At 35.3% G+C, this 20,691-nt stretch overlaps 3 protein-coding genes across 3 annotated transcripts; 1 reads left to right on the forward strand and 2 right to left on the reverse strand.

The window, feature by feature from the left end:
• Positions 1-2,551: 2,551 nt before the first annotated feature.
• On the forward strand, positions 2,552-3,779 carry LOC147285033 (FCS-Like Zinc finger 13-like). Its single transcript, XM_086244354.1, has 2 exons — positions 2,552-3,310; positions 3,403-3,779. Exons 1-2 carry the CDS (start codon positions 2,706-2,708, stop codon positions 3,563-3,565), a joined length of 768 nt encoding a protein of 255 aa, XP_086100480.1. The 5' UTR covers positions 2,552-2,705; the 3' UTR covers positions 3,566-3,779.
• A 535-nt stretch (positions 3,780-4,314) lies between these two features.
• Positions 4,315-9,796, reverse strand: LOC147285034 (oligouridylate-binding protein 1-like). Its single transcript, XM_086244353.1, has 12 exons — positions 9,425-9,796; positions 8,453-8,514; positions 8,029-8,131; positions 7,719-7,795; positions 7,581-7,642; positions 7,410-7,497; positions 7,187-7,262; positions 7,034-7,064; positions 6,739-6,858; positions 6,210-6,295; positions 5,069-5,242; positions 4,315-4,873 (listed from the first exon to the last, which is right to left on the reverse strand). The coding sequence occupies exons 1-12, from the start codon at positions 9,512-9,514 to the stop codon at positions 4,595-4,597; spliced, it is 1,248 nt and encodes a 415-aa protein (XP_086100479.1). The 5' UTR covers positions 9,515-9,796; the 3' UTR covers positions 4,315-4,594.
• A 4,372-nt stretch (positions 9,797-14,168) lies between these two features.
• JAZ1 (jasmonate-zim-domain protein 1) lies at positions 14,169-16,551 on the reverse strand. Its single transcript, XM_086244341.1, has 5 exons — positions 16,209-16,551; positions 15,420-15,597; positions 14,910-15,238; positions 14,767-14,824; positions 14,169-14,507 (listed from the first exon to the last, which is right to left on the reverse strand). Exons 1-5 carry the CDS (start codon positions 16,339-16,341, stop codon positions 14,405-14,407), a joined length of 801 nt encoding a protein of 266 aa, XP_086100467.1. The 5' UTR covers positions 16,342-16,551; the 3' UTR covers positions 14,169-14,404.
• Positions 16,552-20,691: the final 4,140 nt, after the last annotated feature.

A 20,691-nucleotide genomic window follows, 5' to 3' on the forward strand; every position in this document is an offset into this window, starting at 1 on the left:
ACTTTTGAGCATTGATCAACTTGTCTAGAAAATTAGAAATAAGGACAATTCTACCACACAAATATGTATGATATAATAGAATGCTGGTCAGAGAAGTTTGTCTTTTGTTACAATATTCGTATGAGATTATACAACTATACTGTATATAATAATAAAAATTTATACCCTAGTTATTGAAATGTGAACTTATTAATATCTTAGAGTCAAAAGACGTCCACATATCATGCGTGATTTTCGATTGATGAATTCATATTTATACTATTAAGATATAGATTTTATAACTATCAAAATCATATACCAACTCTAATTTGTTGTATCATAGACCAACTCTATAGAAGTAGAACTCTAACATATATTTTATCAAGGACACTCTATAGTGTCTATTGTATGGTATCATAGACCAAGTTGTATCATAGACTCATATAGTCATACATCAACTCTATAGTATTGTATTATAAACAAATACTATCAAAATCATAGACCAACTCTAGGAGTTCATATTGTATAAGAGACCAACTCATACAACAACTCTATAGAAGTAGAACCGTAGAACATATATAAGAGAGTAGCCAAAGTCCCATGGCCAAAAAATAAAAAAAGAGAGTAGCCAAAGTCCATACAAAGACAAAGTTGGGATCACTTTCAAACAATAAAGTGAGTAAAAATGGGGTGTCGACATCTCACATCTCAAAATTATAATTAAAAACAAATAGTTGAAGTTGAAGCCTTGAAGGGTACTTGTTTTTTTATTTTATTTTTTTCTAGAAATATATTTAAATTTTATTTTTGTTGCATGGAATTTAATAATTGAATGTTGTCACCATCTTGACGCCCTCTATAGCATAAATGATTCGGAGGTCATTGTCAGTGGGCTCTGGGGTGGACTCAGCTTCACGTGGCTCTAGCTCAGTAACCAATCATGGGCCGCCACATGTGATTTTATGGGCCCCACGTAGTTATGGTATTTTGGACCTTTCTTATGAACTTGATATCATTATTTGGGCAACAGCCCACAGGTTACCAATGATGTACCCAAATGACAAAAATGCCCTCCGATATCAATATACCCAATTTTTGTGGCTGGAAATGGAATACAATTCAAAATCATTAGTATCACTATTATTCTAGTAAATTTAATAGTAATCCTTTCCTTTTCTTCTAGTACATTTGAATTAGTGTTGCGTGACCCTCCTCCTTGATCCATTACAAAAAACAAAAGTGACCATATTACCTACTTGAAGTGTTCATCCCCTTTTTTTGTCTTTTTAAGTAAGAAGTGTTCATCCTTAACACATTCATCAAAAAAATTTATAATATCTTAAATCGTAATATAAATAAAAACAGTAATTAATTTTATTAAAAGTGTGTAGTATGAGTGATTTTAAAAAATTTAAAAATAAAATCATATTCCTTAACACATCCATCGATCAAAGTTTTTTTAAAATATCTTAAATCTTAATATAAAATTAAAGTAGTAATTAATTTTATTAAAAGCGTGTAGTAAGGGTGATTTTTAAAAATTAATGTGAAATATGATTGTGAACCGAACATTGATCATACATCAAGTCATTGATCTCACATTAATCTCATAAAGCGTGTTGCATTATAGAGTCTTTGAAAATTGATACATAATTAATCGATACTAAGATTTAAGGAGGAAAATTTTTTTTTTTTAAATGAAACGAAACTTTTATTACTGAAAATAAGATATATATAAATCTTTTGGAATAACGTTTTAAATCAAATTAGGAGGCTCACGTAACCAGAGGCATCTATTTGTAATTGAGATTGCAAAATGAGTAAGTTTATGATCCACACCATTGGCTTGACATAGAATATAAGATACCATAGTAATACCAAGGGACTTTAAGATAAAAATAACATCATAAAAAATGCATTTAAAGAAAAAAAAATCTTGTTGCCATTGAATTTTAGAAACAAGTGAGACAATACATTCAACCATTAATTTAACACAACAATCGAAATTAATAAATATTAAACTAAATCTAGTCTTTGAATTAATTATTTCTCAAATTATGTCCTTTAGGTGAACATTTCTCTCCCTTTTGCTAACACATTTAGGATTTAGAATATAAGTGAGCCAATGCAAGGGCATTATAGTGATTTAGAGTAATAAGTGAACATTTCTCTTATTTTCCCATAAAGTTGTCCTTTATGGGAATATCACAATACAAGGGCATTACAGTGATTTAGAGTTTTAACAAGAAACCAGGCCTCATCCCTTTCAATGCCAGAAACGGGCCCTCAATTTCAGTGGCCTCTGCCACAGCTCCTTAGTGGTTTAGTAATAATTGACGTGCTCAGTTGTTTTAGATCTTCGACACGTGCCCCCATCCAAACGGTGCTAATGCCCAAGGAATCTTTTGGTGGGCCAGGGGGTCCCCAATTATTGGAAAAGGACATTTTCTCTAAAAAATTGGCCTACTGACAAGTGACGTTTATTGCAATCTCTTTATAATAAGTAGAAAAAAAGTTAAAAAAGTAAATTGATTGAATGATTCATTTCATGGGAGTTTTAGAAAAACAATCAATCACCCATATAATTCCAAACCCAAACCATGGGCAAAGTCCACCCACTCCATCATAAATTGGAGAGCCTAACACACATTTGTGCAGGCTTAAAATAGAGACTCCAACACTTAGCATTTTTCATTTTTCTTCCTAACATTAGACAAATTCATTCTATGTTCAAATTGGGAAAGAGACCCCTTCCAATGATCGGAAGAGTGTCCGAATTGTTAGTTTCCGGCAACCGGGTCGCCCGGTTTTTCGACGTGGGCACGACCAGCCCAAGAAGCCCATTGGACCTGAAGATGGGATCTTCAAGTCCCAGGGGGTTAAAGAAGTATGATCTTGGTGGGGTTGGGTTGGGCATAGTTGCTGCCTTGGAGAAGTCTAGTCATAGTGGACGTGAAATTCTGGCAAAATTTGCAGTTTGTAGTCAAAATTTGAATCGATCTGACCCAATTCCGGTGAGCTCTGTTCAAAACCGTGATGGGCTTTCAATGGGTGTTCCAGAATTTGAGGAGGACAGTATGGATGAGAATTATACCTATGTGACGTGCCATGGACGTAACAACAAGTCAGTCACTAAGGTGTACTATGATGGAGGTGACCTCAGAAGAAGAAGTAGTACTGGGCCAAACCATGGAGATGATTTGGATGCATGTAATAATAGGAACCTTGGTTGTGGTCCAGTGGAATCAGAAGTGTTTCCGACATCGGATTTTCTCAGTTCATGCCATATGTGCAGAAAAAATCTCCATGGCAAGGATATATACATGTACAGGTACAAACCCATTAAGCCAATTACTTGTTCTTGTTGTTGGTGTTAAATTTTATGTTGATTATGTGATTAATATATGTTTGTGTGGTTTATAGGGGAGAGAAGGCATTTTGTAGCACAGAGTGTCGAGAAACACAGATAGTGATGGATGAGCGTAAAGAACAGTGCAGATCAGAAGCTTCAAGATCTGGGGATGTTCTAAGCTCATCTTATTCAAGAGATCAGATCTTCTTCTCCACTGGTATTCTTGCGATTTAGGACATGTCAACCAAGGCAAAGGGAGTACATAGATGGCTACACTATACATATATGAGAGTTATCACCTTTATGTTTACGAATTGATCCCCTTAAAAAAGAAAAAAGAAAAAAGAAAAAGGGAAAATTTTGCTAAGATCCGTAGTGGTGGACCTTATATGCTGTGATATGACAACATGAACGTTTTTGAATAAAAAGGTATAAACTTGGATGTCAATTAATCAATTATATTTGGATGGATAGAGAAGGAAAAAGAGAGCTAACTTCTAATTCAGTGCTTCCTGTAAGGCTGTAACATCTATGACAATTAAATTAGACAATAATTTCAGAATAATGTAAGATAATAATCTCATGTTAAAGGTCAACTTATCACTTGGTTACAAGAAGAGGCCATTGGTGGTGTATCTATATGCTGTTGCAATAGAGTTGACATTCAATTATCATGATCTCCTCAATAGAAAATAATGCTTTGTAAGAGAAAAGGGTTTATACACTATTCCATTGAAGAGTTTCTCATAAATTTAAATGGAGAGTTGCATCTCAAAGGAGATTTTAACCCCGACCTAGATAAGTACATAATCTCTACCTCCAAAACATTCAGATTCTTAAATTTTACAACTCTATTTCAGCTCTTTAAACTATCATAGTATCATGTGAAAATTGAACCATACACAACCAGGGACACAACAAAATTCTCGGGCATTATGGGCAAAAGAAAATAATAAAAATAATATACTCAAAAACTGGCAACATTTTTCTCAAAGGAGCTTCAAAATTATAATCACTCGTTAATAATAGGAAAGTGGTAAATAAGATCATATGCTTAGCTGAGTCAGGTCATAACCCCCAATCGTTCAAAGAAAAAACACACTATCCATACACAGCAGGTATAAGTGATGGAGATACAGAATCTACCAAATAAAAACTACAAAAACAAGGAAAGCTGAAAAACGTTTACACATCCTACAGGTTTTCTCAAATGCTTATTATTCCAAAGTGCCGAGGTATATAAGGGGGGTTTCTGACAGATAATTACTGGTAGTACATGAGTTGCTGGGTCGTGGCAACATTCTGGAAGCCGCCATCGTATATCGCCTGACTAGCTCCAGCACCCATCCCCATGGCTGCCTTCAGTGCATGCTGACCCTGCGGAAGCATGAGGGCTTGCGCACCAGCCATTTTGCTTAATGCCATTTGTCGTTCATAGACCGCAAGGTCATTGGCTGAAAAACCTGGCATATGAGTTGCAGCTGGCGGGGGAAGAGGGGTAGAGCTTGTTCCAGGTGGAGTAGGCTTGCTACCCCATGAGCACTATAACAGAAAAAGAAAAATATTAGATGATCAAGCTATTGATCATTTCATGACATAATTAGAAGTAATTAGATGATCAACCAATGATGATGCTCTGCACCAAAAACTAAAAAGAGAAGCCATCATCCAAAAACTAGGATATTGACCAAAACATATGTCTATTGCTACTAATTATGATATGCAACAAGAATGTACCTTAATTGGTTTGCCACAGAGAAACCTAGCATTTCCCATCTGGATAGCCACAGCTGCTTCAGAATGTGTACTGTATCTCACAAATCCAAAACCTTTATCTCGTTGAACCCGAACATCTTCAATAGTTCCAGCACCAAGGGTGTGGAAATGACGATGGAGGTCCACTGAAGTAACCTGCAAATTAATTGTAAATGAGACTTGGAACATCTTTCTTTCCTGTGCACATTTAACAAATTTTATACATTTATTTGTCATGCCAAATTGGAGTGACAGGCTTATCAGAGCTATTTGCCAGCAAGTCTATCACTACCTCCCAATCAACAAACTATGACCTTGAGGCATTGGTTGTTTGCAGTTTTAGAAGTGGACCACCAGTTCACCGAACATAGAAATAAAACCACAATCAAAACTAACAGTACAATAAGATCATTAAACAGACAACTTAAGCCCTTCTAAAAACAAAAAGCTGACTGTAGATACAGCAGGCCATAGCAATGCCCAAAATCCACATTAAGAAAAAAGAATGAAGTTTCTCTAAATTCATTGCACGACAAAGCCCACAGCGATGCCCAAAATCTATCCCTATCCCACAAGACACTCACTTCCTCCTCATTTATCTACCAATCCTCTCTAGCCAGCCAACCCAAAAAACTGCCAACATACCACACAACTCCACAATACCTTAAGCCTATTTTCCTCCACCAAATTCACAACACTTCTCAACTGGTAGAGATGCACAAGAATGTGGAATCACCAAACTCAACCTCTCTTCCCGACACAACCTATGTCATAGCCTCAAAGCAATGGGACAATGAAGAAAAAGGTGATCAATACCCACCTCTTCACACATGATACACAAATGAGGTGATAAGCTGACATTGGTTTGCCAAAGAAATAGGTTTTTTGCACTTTATTTCCATGTTAACATCCATTTTTATCCAACAAGACAGTCTTTGACCTCATGCGCATAACAAATTATCTAAATTGAACATTAAGCCAACCCACAACTATCCATATCCTATATGCCCATACACAAGGATGTTACAGTCTGTAGAACAGATACTTAATAACCACATAAATAGTAAGATTGATAAATCACCAAAAACAGCAGTGACAATGAGTTAAAAGAACAAATCCTTGCCTCTGGAGCCAGATTTCCCACATAAACTGTGGTATACTGAGGATTGTTCTCTGGAGCATCTTCATTAGGCTTCTCCTGACCATCTTCTGTAAAGTTAAACACAAACATTGTAAGCTCTCCCATGACAAGAATACAGATATGGAGAGAAAAAATTGAAAGTAAAGATCATATCTAATGCATCCAGAGTCAAACCCCTGATTCCAATACAAGACCATTTCTTTTTTAAAAAGGGAAAATAAAAATAAAAGACTATTGGACAAATATACAAGCCTTAAACGGAAGAAATTCAAGATGTAAGATCAATAGACAATTCAGCATCCGCAATATATGCCCTCATAAGAGGAAAAACTTTGCTACACAACCCAAACATCAAGATTCACAATAACAAGACCCGCCATCAGAATCAAGGATATTAAAACATCCAATCAAAAGAGAAAAAACAAACTGAAAGCTAAAAAAATTCAATTTTACTTCCACAACTACATAGGCAACCATAAAAACTTGTTTCAGCACTGACGGAGAAGCTCACCTGATGTTCCATTTGTCAGCTCTACAACACTTTTAGAATCAGAACTCTGCTTGTCATCATTGGAAGTGGCACCTTTTGTGGCCCAGTTACACCGAATCTGTCTACTTCCAAGCCACTTTCCTGAAATGTCAACTTTAACAGTTAGAGACTCTAAAAACTAACAGCTGGAAGAGATGCAACACCACTCCTTAGTTATATTGTTATAGCACTTGCTAATACGTAGTTACATTAAATAAATCTAAGATATATGTATAGAGAAAATCAAATTTCATCAAACCAATGCACATTGTCTTACCACTTGTGTCATTTATCGCACTTTGGGCATCCTGAGCAAAAACCAACAAATGACACAATCATAACGTGAACCCAACCAACAAATGAAGTGTAAAAAGGAAAAATAAAAACAAAGATGAGAGAAAGGACATGTTTAATATCACCATTTCAGTACCTGCTGACTTCGGAATGAAACAAACCCAAAACCCCTTGAACGCCCAGTTTTCTGGTCCCACATAACTCTTGCATCTCTGTAACCAGAAATCAGGTCAAGTTATTCTCAAGTTATAACAGATGAGCATGTTTTCAAGTAGAAATACTTCAGGAATCCAACAGAAAAAGCTTGCTGAATCAAAAGACATCAACATAATAACAAAAAACAAGGAAATGGAACTTACGAACAACTGGGGAAAGCAGAAAAGCATGCAAACAATGTAGCATCAGTAACCTCGGGGCTAAGATCACCAACAAAAATATTAAAATGACCTGCATGCCAAAATAACATAGCATAAGCAATGAAAATTTTTTAAGTAACAAATCACTATCTAAACACTGATGCATATACAAACCTGATGTGTCCTCTCTCTGACTACTTGCATATGCCCAATTAACTTTAATTGGCTGCCCAAACCTGAACAAACAACATACTGAGACAAGGAACGAGAAAAAAGAAAATCAACCATGATTCTTTTAAGATTAATACTTACAGATGCCTGCCATTGAGAGTCACAATAGCAAGGGCAGCTGACCTACGATCGAAGTAGTCAACAAATCCATAGGATGACTGCATAAAGTATACATTGGAGCTATGTAAGTAGCAAGTATAATGAGAAACTCAAAGGTCTCTAATGCAAATTACCAAAATTTAAACATATGAAGCCATAAGTTATACAGAAATAAAACAGACAGATGGAATTTCTCAAAGCACTAAAGAGATTCTATGATCCTATCATCTGCCCTAAGTTCCTAACCTCCCCAACCAAAGAAAAACACATAAATAGGTAAGAATAAACACACCTTATCTTTCCTTATGAGCTTGCATCCTTCAAGTGGACCAGTACTAGAGAAAACTTCTTGAAGAAGGGGTTCAGTCACCTGTGGATGAATGTTTCCAACATACCTGCATTTTCCCATGAATTAAAAAAATTATATCGTACAATTTGATAGTATTACTAAATATGCAATCTACCTACAATTGTAAAGGTATCAAACATACAAGGACTCATTATATATATGTAGCAGAAAAGGCAATTGTGCTTCGAGTATCAATGCATGTGCAGACTATTATTGGTAGAATAGCACTGTATTCAATAATGTAAGAACTAAATGTTGCAGCCAAGAAAACAAACTTTTCACTCAGTTCAAAGAAACCTAGATGTGAAAATAAAATAAACAAAAAAGGAAAAAAAGAAAAAGGGAAAATATCTATACAAACACTCACACACTGCGGCATGTACTTGAATCAAACCCAGGAGGCAGATTTCCACTCAAGATAGGCTCTATCTGCAAAATAAAAATGTAAAAAACAAGCAAAAGAAAAAACCCTAAAGTAATAAATTTACACTCCTCACAAATACTTAAAGAAATGCATACGCAAACAAAAGGGTGGGTATAAAAAACAACTGAATTGGAGACTTGCAAAGTTGCAAATATTCACCAAGACTGAAAGAAAACGGGCAATCTATAACATAGTAGAAACCCCCATCATTCTTCAAACTATCCTGGCAGGCTTAAGATAAGATTTAATACATATCTGTAGCATAAGAAGCCCATCCACATAGTTAAATGAACGTACATAATTTTTTTTTCCCTCTTTGATAGAGAAAATCACGTAGAATTATTAGAGATAGTAGTAGCAAAGGTTTATGCTTAACGGGGAATGGTTATTAACCGAAACTAATCTTGTTTATTCTGTTAATTACGCACACTTAGCACGCCCTCGATGGATAATAAAATAACAGAAATGAGGAAGTAAGAAGAAACAGGAAAAGCTACAAGTTCCCAAATAGTAGAATTTTGTAATCTTATACATATAACAAATAGTTCAGACAATTTCTCTATCCATAATAAAAAATAATACAAAAAGGAATACAGCTTAAGACAAGCATAATTGTAACAAAGTTTTCAACAACAAAAAACTATGGCAGATTAATTTGAATAATTCCAACTAAGGCCCCAGAAATGAGACATTTGTGGTAAAAAAATCAATCTTTGGGATCCCGGAAACAAATACTTTTCAATCGAAACAAACCAACATTTTGTCAAACATTTCCCCAAATTACCGATGTCTAAAACTACAATTACAAATCAAATTTTGACCTATTAAAAACTTCCAACGAATGAAAAGACATGTACACCATAATTAAACCAAAAAATTATGTAAGAAAGAGTGAGAGAATGCGAAAATAAGAACCTGTGGGGCAGCTAAGAGGGCAGGGTGTTGGTACATCGACTGCTGCATCATGGCTTGCTGTTGTTTAAGCCTCTGCTGCTGCTGCTCCATCCTCTTCCACACACGACAGGGAGAGACAGACAGGAGAATTTGGGATTTATTCGAATGATTGTGGACTTTTAGGGTTAGGGTTTCAGGGAATACGAAGACGAAAATGGAATTAAATTCTGGGCGAAAACAAGGATGAAGATGATGATGAAAAAAAGGAAAATGGAAAACGAAAAAAAAAAAAAAAAGGAAAAAAAATAAATAAAAACCCTCTCGAAGAGGAGGGAAAGATGGGAAGGAAAAGGCAAAAGATGAGAATTGAATTGAGAAATGAAAAAGAGTAAAGGCGGTCTCCTCCTTTTAGCACTCTGCTGATTTTTATAATTTATATTCCATTTGTTTTTTGTTTTTTTAGCTTACATTATAAGAAAATATTGAAATAATTGGGGGCATTATCGGAAAAGTGATTACGTTCAATTGGGCCAAGCTTTGGGTTCATAAGATGGGCTCCAAAGCAACCAATTTTGCTAATAGACGGGCCCAATTGTAATTAGACCCTTTGGGCCAAAGAACTATTATAAGTCCTCAATGGTAAACCTAAACCCATAATCTTCTTCACAGAATTGGGCTTTGATTGGGCCTGTAAAGGGTGGGCTGAAGTGACGGGCTAAATTGTGTGGACTTCATTGGTGGGTTTTCAATTCTCCAATAGATAAGATGAGACATGAGAGTTTGGTGGCTCAGTAGAACTACTACTTCTGTCCACTTAATGAAAAGACAGTAGTGCTAAACATCCCACATTTTTATACCATAATTTCATACCATCTTATGTGGCAACTTACATGGCATTCATGCATTAGACACTAAAAAATTAAAAAAAAAATTCGAAAAGAAAAAGAAAAAGAAAAAGAAAAACTTTATCCAGTAAAATAATAACACGTAAGATAGTATAAAAAATATGGTATAAGAATGTGGTAAATATAGCATTATTCAGAAAAGATGATCGTTTTGTTTGACGTTCCAAGTAGAGAGGGAATTGAAAGGTTCACACATATAAAATGATAACAAATTAGGAGTGTAGGGCTTCACATACTTTTCATGAGATATTAAATCATGCAATTTGCAAAATCAATCATCACATGATTCACATCCAAGAATATCAATTGTAGTGGTCACTATGATGTATCATTACTACTACTACTACTACTACTACTACTACTATGTTCAAAACATGTCTTGTATTATCATAGTTGAAATGTGAGAATGTGTTTAAAAGAATTAACCACAAATAATAATAAGTTCATACTTTAAGTAGAGTGATAAAAATATGGGGTCTCAAGTACCGAAGTATTGCTCACTTAAGAGACAAATTTTGAGTATCGATGACCATTTATTACACACAAATGTTGGATTTATTTAGACTTTAGTATATTGAGTTAATGAGTTATTAATTAGCTTCAGCACTTACAAATTCAATTTAACAGTGACTATACATCATCTCTCATGGTTACCCTTAAAGAGAGTTTATGTTTAAAGCAAAAGGAGAGAATGAAAATAACAAAATTGATCTCACTCTGCTTAGTTGACATTGCTGAGAATTAATAGGCATGATCCCAAAATGACTCGAACGTGGACGACCCAACTAACTATTGGGCTGGGAATTGGGTCATGCCTCATAGCCCATAGTCATGAGCAAAGGTGGAACTCACATGAATGGCAAGCATAACATAACTCAACCTCACTCAAGATTTATTTACCAAATGCAAATGCCAAATGGGAAATAAGCAAACACATGACCCACACGCATACACATGAGTACATGACCCACACGCATACACATTTCACAGAAGTCACCATTAAAAACGAGTCAAAAAGAAAGCCGGCCCTACTTGCCCACCACCTTCAACATAGCATGTGATGCCCAATAAATTAAAATTGGCAACACTTATCTCCCTCCACTCATGTTCATGGCTTTGCCTTTTCTTTTTTCCTTTCTGGGAGAAGTTAAAAATGGAAATTGGAAGGCATAGATGTGTGAACAACGTGACAATAGGAAACCAATTTTTTTCAAGAAAGCATATTATATATGTATATATATATATATGTGTGTGTGTTTAATTAGTGTAAGATGCTGAGTGGTTGACAGTGCACCAACCTATAACGTTTGTTTACATATATTAATTAGACTAGTCGTGAATTGTGCATGAGCCTTATATATAAAGTAGATGTCTGCCATTATATAATAACTTGTACTGCAGGATACTTTTCTTGAAAGTTTGAAACAAGAAGCCAAAGAAGCTTTTTTTTGGGCAAAGAAGCCAAAGAAGCTAGCCACCACCATGAGTCCTTTTCTGCCCCAAAAAAGAAAACAAAAACAATTCATGACATTTCCGTGTTCAAGTTTGAATCCGCGTGCATTGAACATCAATAAGTAGAAAAGATATCATAAAAAACCAAAACTATATTTTGGCATCACTCTCATTGTGTATAGGACCTTTATTGGGTTAATTACATATATATACCTCAATTATACATCACTTATCAGTTGGATACTTCAGGTTTAAAAACTTTCATTAGGGTACATCAACTTATGTTTTTTGTCAATTGAATACCTCCATTACTTTGACCGTTAGAAGGACCGTTAACTACCTATGTGGCGCTGACATGGCACAAGCGGACCCACCACTAAACGTTGACTTGTCTTAAAAAAAAAGCCACGTGGACAAAAATTTATAAAAAAATCAATAAAATCCTTAAAATTATATAAAATTAAAAAAAAAAAAAAAAAACGAAGCCAGGCCCGGCCTCACCTCCCCACCTAGCCCCCTCATTCCCCCTTCCTCCCCCACCCTTCCCCCACCCAGGCCACCCTTCCACATCCCCCGTCCTTCCCCCCCAAACCCATGCCACACCTTCCCCCCGCCACCCCACCCCACCCCACCCCGACCAGACCCGACCCACCTCCCTCCTCTCACTTTCTCTTTCTCTTTCTCTCTGCCTCCCCTCCCCTCTGCAACACCTCCTTCTTCCACCAATCCCCGCCCCTCCCTCTGCCACCCAACCCCAGCCAGCTCCATCGCACCCCCCCACCCCAGCCCGCCCCTATCCTGCCCAACCCAGCCTCTTCCTCTTCTCCGACGCCTTTCACCCCCAATTTTATTTACTCAACTCCTTCACCGTCTTGAACTCCACATCAGAAACCCTAAGCACATTTCCATTATCGTCCTCTTCCTTCAATTTGACCTCGAACTTTCTGGGTAGGCCTTTGCGCTCATCGTCGATGTTGAAGAGCTCCGAGAGAGTGTTCCGAGCCCTAACGTCGCAGGACTTGCGTCGAGTCGGGTATGGAGGGTTGTTGGCTGATAAATCTAGTCCTGGGCCGGAGCTAGGACTTGCGCTGAGTCGGGTCTGGAGAGTTGTTGGCATGATTTGCTGCGTCGGAGTCGAGACCGGCTAGGCATTCGCGGAGGCATGGGGCGCAGAAACCGATGATGAGGCTGGCAGGGTGGCGGTGACAGGTAGAGAGGCGGTGGGTTTGGGCTTGGGCTTGGGCTTGTCGGGTCATGGCTACGGTTGGAGGTTTGCGGTGGTGGTGGTCAGTGGGTGCATGTGGAGGGTGGCGGACTTGGGGAGGGGGAGGGGGAGGGAGGAGGGTGTGGGCTGCGAGTTGCTGGCCAGAGAGGGGGAGGGAGGCGAAGAGAGAAGGGTTGAGGGTGAAGTTGCTGGGTTCTCAGCCATTTTTTGTTTTTTTCATTTTTTAATTTTGTGTTTATTTTTTATATTTTGTATCATTTTTAAACTCTAATTAGGTTTTTTAATTAATTTTTATCCACCTGTCTATTTTTAAATGCCAAGTGAATGTGCCACATCAGCACCACATTATTAGTTAACGGTTAGACTAACGGTCAGACTAACGGAGGTATTCAATTGACGAAATATTGAAATTGATGTACACTAATGAAAGTTTTTAAACCTGAAGTACCCAACTGATAAGTGATGTATAATTGAGGTATATATATGTAATTAACCCGACCTTTATTTATTGGCCTTTTAAGTGTGCACAAGTTGTGTAAAACCCATTATTCAAAAGTATTATATTAGCAAGATTGCATTCTCTCTTTTTTTTTTTTTTTTTTTGGAAGTATTTGGCACCTTTGAATTAACACTGCTTTGCAGCAAAATGGAATAGAAAAAGGATGCAACTCCTTTGAATTTGTATTTCAAATGTCAGCGTTGGCATTGTTTTAATTTCTATTATGAAGAATCTGAAGTTTGGTGTCAAGTCAACTGGGCCAATTGAATTAGTCAATTATCATGTAAACCACCAGAGCTACATAAATCTAGTGATAATTGCCATTAAAGTTGAGAGGGTTGGTTGAGAGCTTGAAGTTATTCAGCATTAAACCTCATATCCCAACAAAAAGTAGTGCATTTTATCAACTATTTTATGCATAATTGCACATTGCTTTTATAAATGTAAAGAAGATAGTGACCATATTACCAGTTACATACTGTTCTTTACTTCTCAATTTGGTCCACAGGGCATGCGGATTTCAAATGTACTATGACTTCTTACTTTATATGGCCACACCAACAAGGAAAGGGGCCACATAAATTAATGAAGAAGAAATATTGAAGACAACATTCAACAAACGTTGAACAGGACATTATTACAGCAACTTAGAGATCACACATCCACCAAGAGAGAAACAAAGAGTGAATAAATTATAAAATTCAAAATTATCATTAATTGAATTCCTTTCAACAAGCTTAATTACAGCAACTAAGATTAATCAACAGTTAGATCTATGGCAGGTTCAGTTGAGCCAAGCCTTAAAATAAAGAAAAATAGAGATAATTGAAATTGAAGGGCTTAAAGCCACCAAAATTGAAAAGTAAGATAGCAGGCTTAAACTATAAAAAGCCTAAGGACGCATATAACTGGAGCTCAGATTACTGGGTTGGTTGAGCAGCCAACTCTAACCATGACTTGCTTTCAGCTGGCTTTGCTGGGCCTGCGGCAGGGCTGCTTGTTTGGTATGGTGCCTTGTTGATCCTGTAAAATTGCAAACAAGGTCAATCAATTGAACCCCGATAACCCATCACTGCAACATAAAGCTTATGTAAGTATATCAATTATCAAACAGGTTGCATAAAGGAATATTAATTTTGACTGTGAAAGATTTCTCCTTCACACTTTTGGCCATTAATACAATGGTAGAAAGCAAAAATCTCCAGAGAGAAAACTTGAAACCTAACTATAGCAGACCCTAAAATAATGATAATACACAAAGCCAGACTCATCTGATGCCTACCTATCCTTTCTCTTCTCCAGGAATCGGTGAAGTGAAGCTTTCCTTGCAATTGGTAGATCTGCAATGGAAAAGGAAACCATAATGAGAAGCATGTTATTTGTTGCACTCTTTGATATGGAGACAGAGTAGTCACAAAAAATTACCACAAATTATAGGTCGAGGGGATGGCCGAATGCCCTCCTGAACCGCTTGATTGCCAAAATTAGGAAACACGTTAGAGGTTGGAGGAACTGAACTGATGGAGTTAATTGGCATCTTGCCCAAATGAGAGGCAAAGGCACTGCTGCTGCTCTTGGCTGAATTAGAAGCATGAACGATGTGGTTCTGGCCCTTCTGGGTACTTTCCTTGCTTGCTAGAAGCATGAGTTCCTTTGCCTTGTCAGCCGGAAAATCGTTGAACACTATTACTTGTCCGTTATAAAAGATAGTCATTGGGGCCCTTTGAGGCTCTCCTGGGGCAGGCATCTTCACACTGGTACATGATGAACAAGTTAGAATGAGCCTTACAAGGATTTCACATACAAATATACAATACACAGAGCTATATAGCTAATATAACTTCCTAGTTCTCCATGTGCAATAAAGTGAACACAATCAGAAATCCCATTTCCAATTTTCAAAATTCACAACCAGAAGGGAACAGTTAGGGGTACCTAGAATCAGCAATCTTGGGAAGTTCTTCTCTGGGACCAGAGGGGCCAAAACCAGCTTGTTGAGGGAACAAATCCATGGATTTAAAGTCTCTAGGGGCTGCTGGCGTGTTCCTTGGTTTTTCCATAAATGGAAAGAAATTCATGGTTGGGGCTTTCTCATGAGACTTCTCAGGGGTCCCTGCAGCAAAACCAGTTTTTGGAACTGAATAAGAAAACTTGTAAAACCCTTTTGATACGTATCTATAGAATAAGTCTGAGTTACATAACTGATAGGAGTCTCTACTTAGCAATTTCAAAATTGGATGAGATCCCAACTATTTAATACAAACCGAAATTGTCTCCCAACATAATCCGAGAGAGAAAAAATATATATTCATTTTTTAGAGAAGAAAACAAAGGACACGCTCTAAGAAAAAACAAAAAAAAACCCTCTACCAAATTAAAATGAACAAAAAAAATTAGAAAGGGGGCTCTTGCCCAACCAATTCAGGCTATCCAGCTGATTTACGTATCTAAAAATTTTGCTCTATTTATTTTTTTCCTTATATTGGCACACTCTTGTGGTTCCCTAGCAATGAGAATAAAAAATCAAAATTCAAGTTTTAGTTTTATTATGAGAAACCATTATCACACAGATAAGATAGAAAAATTCAAAATGAAATTCTTTTGTGTTCTCTTTTCCCTTCCTTTTCTCAGCAACCAAACAGAAAAGCACAAACTCGAAAATACCGAAAAATAAACTGAACCCACGAAAGAGTAGCTAGCAAAAAACAAGAAGAAGTGGCTCACCATTAGATTGCTGCATGTTGCATGCGATGTCGAGGCTTAGATCTCCCAAAGGCCCTCTCTCCTTGAGGTACTGGCACAGCAGATTACACGTCTGAGTGAAGCTCGACGGCTTCTCCAACGAGCTCGACGACATTCTCACCCAACCCAAATCACCCAAATTCAAAAATTCGATTTCTGAATTTGACCCAAACTCAAAAGACTCAGACAAATATAACGGTCTCGATCTTCACGCTGAGAAACACCTTCTCTCTCTCTAATCTCTATATGATATTTATCTTCCTTCTCCTTCCGGTTCTCTCTTCCTTTATGGCTTTATCTACTGCATCTCCCTCTGAGCCAGAGGTTTATCTTTATTTTATTAATTGATTACTTTATTATTTTTTATTTAAAGCACGAGGAATATATGGGTGTTTTTAAGCTTTGAGGTAGCTGGTTGGTTCTTCGCAACTTCCCAGGTCGACATGATGTTATTTTATTTCTGTCCCCCCCCCCCCCGTCTGTCACCGTCAGTTTGCCATTTCAAACACGTGTTCTTTGCATCACCTTATAACGCCCACGTTCGCGTTCCTATCTGCGCACTTCATCTTTGCCCCTGCTTTTCCATTTATTTACAGTATTGCGTTCCCGTTTTGTACTCCAGTGAAATTACTAACCTATTTCTTTTCTTTTTATAATAATACCCGGGCAAATTTTTCTTATTTGTTTTTTTTTTTAATAAATTATACATTGATATTGATAATTTAGAAAGGGACTGAAATATATATATACATATACATGTTTTAGGATGCTTTTGATTCTTTCAAATGGATAAAATCAAATCCCTTATCTTTGACTTAGGTGGAGTGAGGTCAATAATAAACATTGGTTGGTTGGGTCATTATGCTATACGAGAATGATGGAGTTCTTAATTGAACAACTTCAACCACTTTGAATGAACTAAGATGTGATAATATATCACATCTAAGTATTTTGGTGTAATTTGAGAAGATATTATATTAAATATACTTAATTAATAGATATTAATGTTATTTTGCTCCCAGCTTATTATACATGTATTAGTTTATTTTACAGATTTTTAATTTGGAAAATTAAGAATCTTGACTTTTTTAAGTTTGTCAATTAAGGTTATTTCGTCAATTTACACATTTTTCATCCAAAACTCTGTTTATGAAAGGATGATCAACCAAAATTTAGCAGAAAATAAATGAGTGAAAAATGATGCATGAGGAAAAAATGATAAGATCTAAATGGAATAGACCATTTTGCCCTCAAAGATTTGGATGAAAAATATGTAAATTGGTAAAATTGAAAAAGGCAAAGTTTTTAATTTTCAAATTAAAAATCTAGGGAGCAAACTGATATAAGTGTAATAATATGAAGAGCAAAATAGTATTAATCTCTAATTAATATTAGACAATCACTTTATATGATAATTTGGTTTGAGTTACCCCACATATGGAGTATTTTATTTTTTATTTTTTATTAGGAGAATGAGGCTTTTCATTTCATTAAAGATGGCTAAAAGCCTAAAAGTCAAGCGATTCTCAATAAAGATAGGTAACAACCAAGATGAAACGTCCTCCACCCATACTACATAAGAAGCAACGGATAAAGAGAAATTGGCAAGCCTATGAGCTGCCTTTTGCAAGTGCGAGAACGAAAGCAAAAATTAAGAGCAAATTACAATTTAGTACCTCAACTTTACATGTTGTTTCAACTTAGTACCTCAACTTTGAAAATTTACAAAAAAGTACCTCAACTTTCATTTTGTATCAACTTAGTACCCCAACTTTGAAAACTTGCAAAAAAATACCTCAACTTTCATTTTGTGTCAAAATAGTACCTCCGTTAGTTTTTCTGTTAAAGTGGCATGGGTATTTTCGTCTTTTCCTTAAATTTTAAAAATAATAATTTTTTTTAATAAAAAAATTTCTTAAAATAAAAAAAATTTTCATAATGAAATTTTTATTAAAAAAATTTATTATTTTTTAAATTTAATTTTATGATTTAATTTCATAAAAAAAAAAATTTTAAGAAATTTTTTTATTAAAAACAATTATTATTTTTTAAATTTAATTTTAAATTTAATTTCATAAAAAAAAAAATTTATGAAATTTTATTTATACATTTTTTTAAATTTTATTAATTTTTTTAAATTTTAAGAAATTTTTTTATTAAAAAAATTATTATTTTTAAAATTTAAGGAAAAGACGAAAATATCTCTGTCACTTTGACAGAAAAACTAACGGAGGTACTATTTTGACACAAAATGAAAGTTAAGGTACTTTTTTACAAGTTTTCAAAGTTGGGGTACTAAGTTGATACAAAATGAAAGTTGAGGTATTTTTTTGTAAGTTTTCAAAGTTGAGGTACTAAGTTGAAACAACATGTAAAGTTGAGGTACTAAATTGTAATTTGCTCAAAAATTAACAATGGAAAAGTAAGAAAGCAAAGAGCTTATACCTTCCACAGTTGCCAATTTCGAGGCTAAATAATCAGGTCAGTAATTGATTAATCATGTACTTGTTTCAACTTGAATATATATGACGGTCATGTATTATGTGTTTCACTGATCGAATTATCAATTTTGATACTATTTTTTAGAAATTTAACCCCTTTCAATCTCTCGGATTGTACTGATAGAATCTCTTTAATCTACTTTAAGTGTGATATTATTTCAAAATGCGTTATATCTTACTTGACATACCTAATAATAGGGCATGTGGAACAATTGCATTGAATCACGCATTGCCTACCATCCATTGCATTAAATAATGAATAATTTCTCATGTGATACAGCTACTCAAAGAGTCAACAGTCAACACAGACATGGTCCCCACCATCCCCATTTCCCACTGGCCAAAAGGCCAAAAACTCATGATATAAAACAAGGAGTGGCCGAGTGGGTGTTTTCGTAAATTGGGGTCAAACATTCACGTCCTCCACTAAGTCTAAAATTTCAACTAACGGCGTTAGGTATAATAGAACCAAAGTTGGCCCCACACACTTTTCTGATCTTTTAATTTACTTTGAATATAAAATTAAAAATGTAGGCGGCAAGCTCACGTTCCCTTCCCTACTCTAATACGGTACGCTTGCAAATGGCATTATCGCGTGCGAATTCATTTGTCCCCTTCACAAAGGGACAGCCAAGTTGCGACTTGCCTAGGACATCACATCTTTGCTTCTTCTTCTTCATCTTCAATATTTTATTTTTTCTTACATAATACTATTTACTTCAATATTTTTACTAATTTTTTTACCAACTCATGTGATGTGTTGATTTAGCTAACATATTTGTAAAAATTTTTAAAATAAGAAGACAGAACAAGAAAATGCATATTGAGCTTATCAATTGTTATTTGAAAATTTTGCACCTTGGAGTTATTTAGAATTTGTCATCTTTTAAATATTAGGTTTTAACTCTTAATATTTTTATCATCGTAAAAAATATGACAGTTAAAATCTAATATCTAAAATTTGATGATGATTTTACAAACTAAAGTAAAAAAAATCTTACGAGAATGAAATAATAAATGAAGAAAGAAAATTGCCAATCAAAATTATCCAAAAATGAAGAAAAGAAACACTCCAAAGAAAAGAATAATACATGATATTATCCAAAAATGCGTGTTTTTAGAACATTCGAGTGTAGCTAAATTTGAACTCTAAAGAAAAGAATAATACATGATATTAATAGCATAAAAGAGACAAGAAGACAACTACGTGAAAATTGAATAGAAAAAGTTACTATATTATGCCTGCCCGAAAATTTGCAAATAAATTATATTAATTTATCTAGATTGAGAACATTCTTCTGTAGCTTATTGTGACACTATGATTTGAAATTGCACTATTAGACAAATTCGAATAATAGAAGTACATGGATTATAACATTTGATCTCGGACCGAGTTGAAACTTGAAACAGTGAGTAGATGATTATATACCTCTGCCTTTTTATTTTTTGGACATTCGATACAATGTTGCAGATGAAAATTTTCGGGTGTTACAATAACATCACGTAATATAATATTGACATACTATATAGTATTTCGATAAATATTTTAGTTGGATAGTTGTATTACATATATAATGCAATCTTAATAACATATTGACATGTATATTTATTTTGAATAAAATTAATTTACAAATTTCTAAAATAAACAGAACTGCTAAGTAGGACTTGATAGTTATATACATAATATGTCTATTCAAAACATTTTTTAATTATATGACCACTTATAGAGAGAGTTTGGGTGTAATATTTGTTACATATAAGTTTTTCTATACGGGAAAAAATATCTTGTATTAAAGTCAGCAAAGTTGTGATTCTCTGAATTTTATTTTAAATTCCGTATTGGGAATTTGGGAGATAATGCCATAATTAGATGAACAACAACAAAGATGAGAGAACAGTTGTCAAGCCCGTGTGGGAAACGCGGAGAAATGAGAGAAGGATGGGTGGGGTGGGTGCACATGCAG

This window comes from Dryas octopetala, chromosome 5, assembly GCF_963921425.1.
Source record: "Dryas octopetala chromosome 5, drDryOcto1.1, whole genome shotgun sequence".
In the NCBI taxonomy this organism is placed as follows: domain Eukaryota; kingdom Viridiplantae; phylum Streptophyta; class Magnoliopsida; order Rosales; family Rosaceae; genus Dryas; species Dryas octopetala.

Bases quoted from the DNA above. Each gene is read 5' to 3' on its own strand.
- LOC147285033 (XM_086244354.1), top strand. From the start codon at position 2,706: ATGTTCAAATTGGGAAAGAGACCCCTTCCAATGATCGGAAGAGTGTCC. The intron at 3,311-3,402 runs GTACAAACCCAT...TGTGGTTTATAG, and splicing joins AAGGATATATACATGTACAG to GGGAGAGAAGGCATTTTGTA.
- LOC147285034 (XM_086244353.1), bottom strand. From the start codon at position 9,514: ATGGAGCAGCAGCAGCAGAGGCTTAAACAACAGCAAGCCATGATGCAG. The intron at 7,263-7,409 runs GTAAGTTCCATT...TTCTGGTTACAG, and splicing joins TCTGCTTTCCCCAGTTGTTC to AGATGCAAGAGTTATGTGGG. The intron at 6,859-7,033 runs GTAAGACAATGT...TTGACATTTCAG, and splicing joins TGCGATAAATGACACAAGTG to GAAAGTGGCTTGGAAGTAGA.
- JAZ1 (XM_086244341.1), bottom strand. From the start codon at position 16,341: ATGTCGTCGAGCTCGTTGGAGAAGCCGTCGAGCTTCACTCAGACGTGT. The intron at 15,239-15,419 runs GTACCCCTAACT...ATCATGTACCAG, and splicing joins CCCAAGATTGCTGATTCTAG to TGTGAAGATGCCTGCCCCAG. The intron at 14,825-14,909 runs GTAATTTTTTGT...TTTCCATTGCAG, and splicing joins CCCTCGACCTATAATTTGTG to ATCTACCAATTGCAAGGAAA.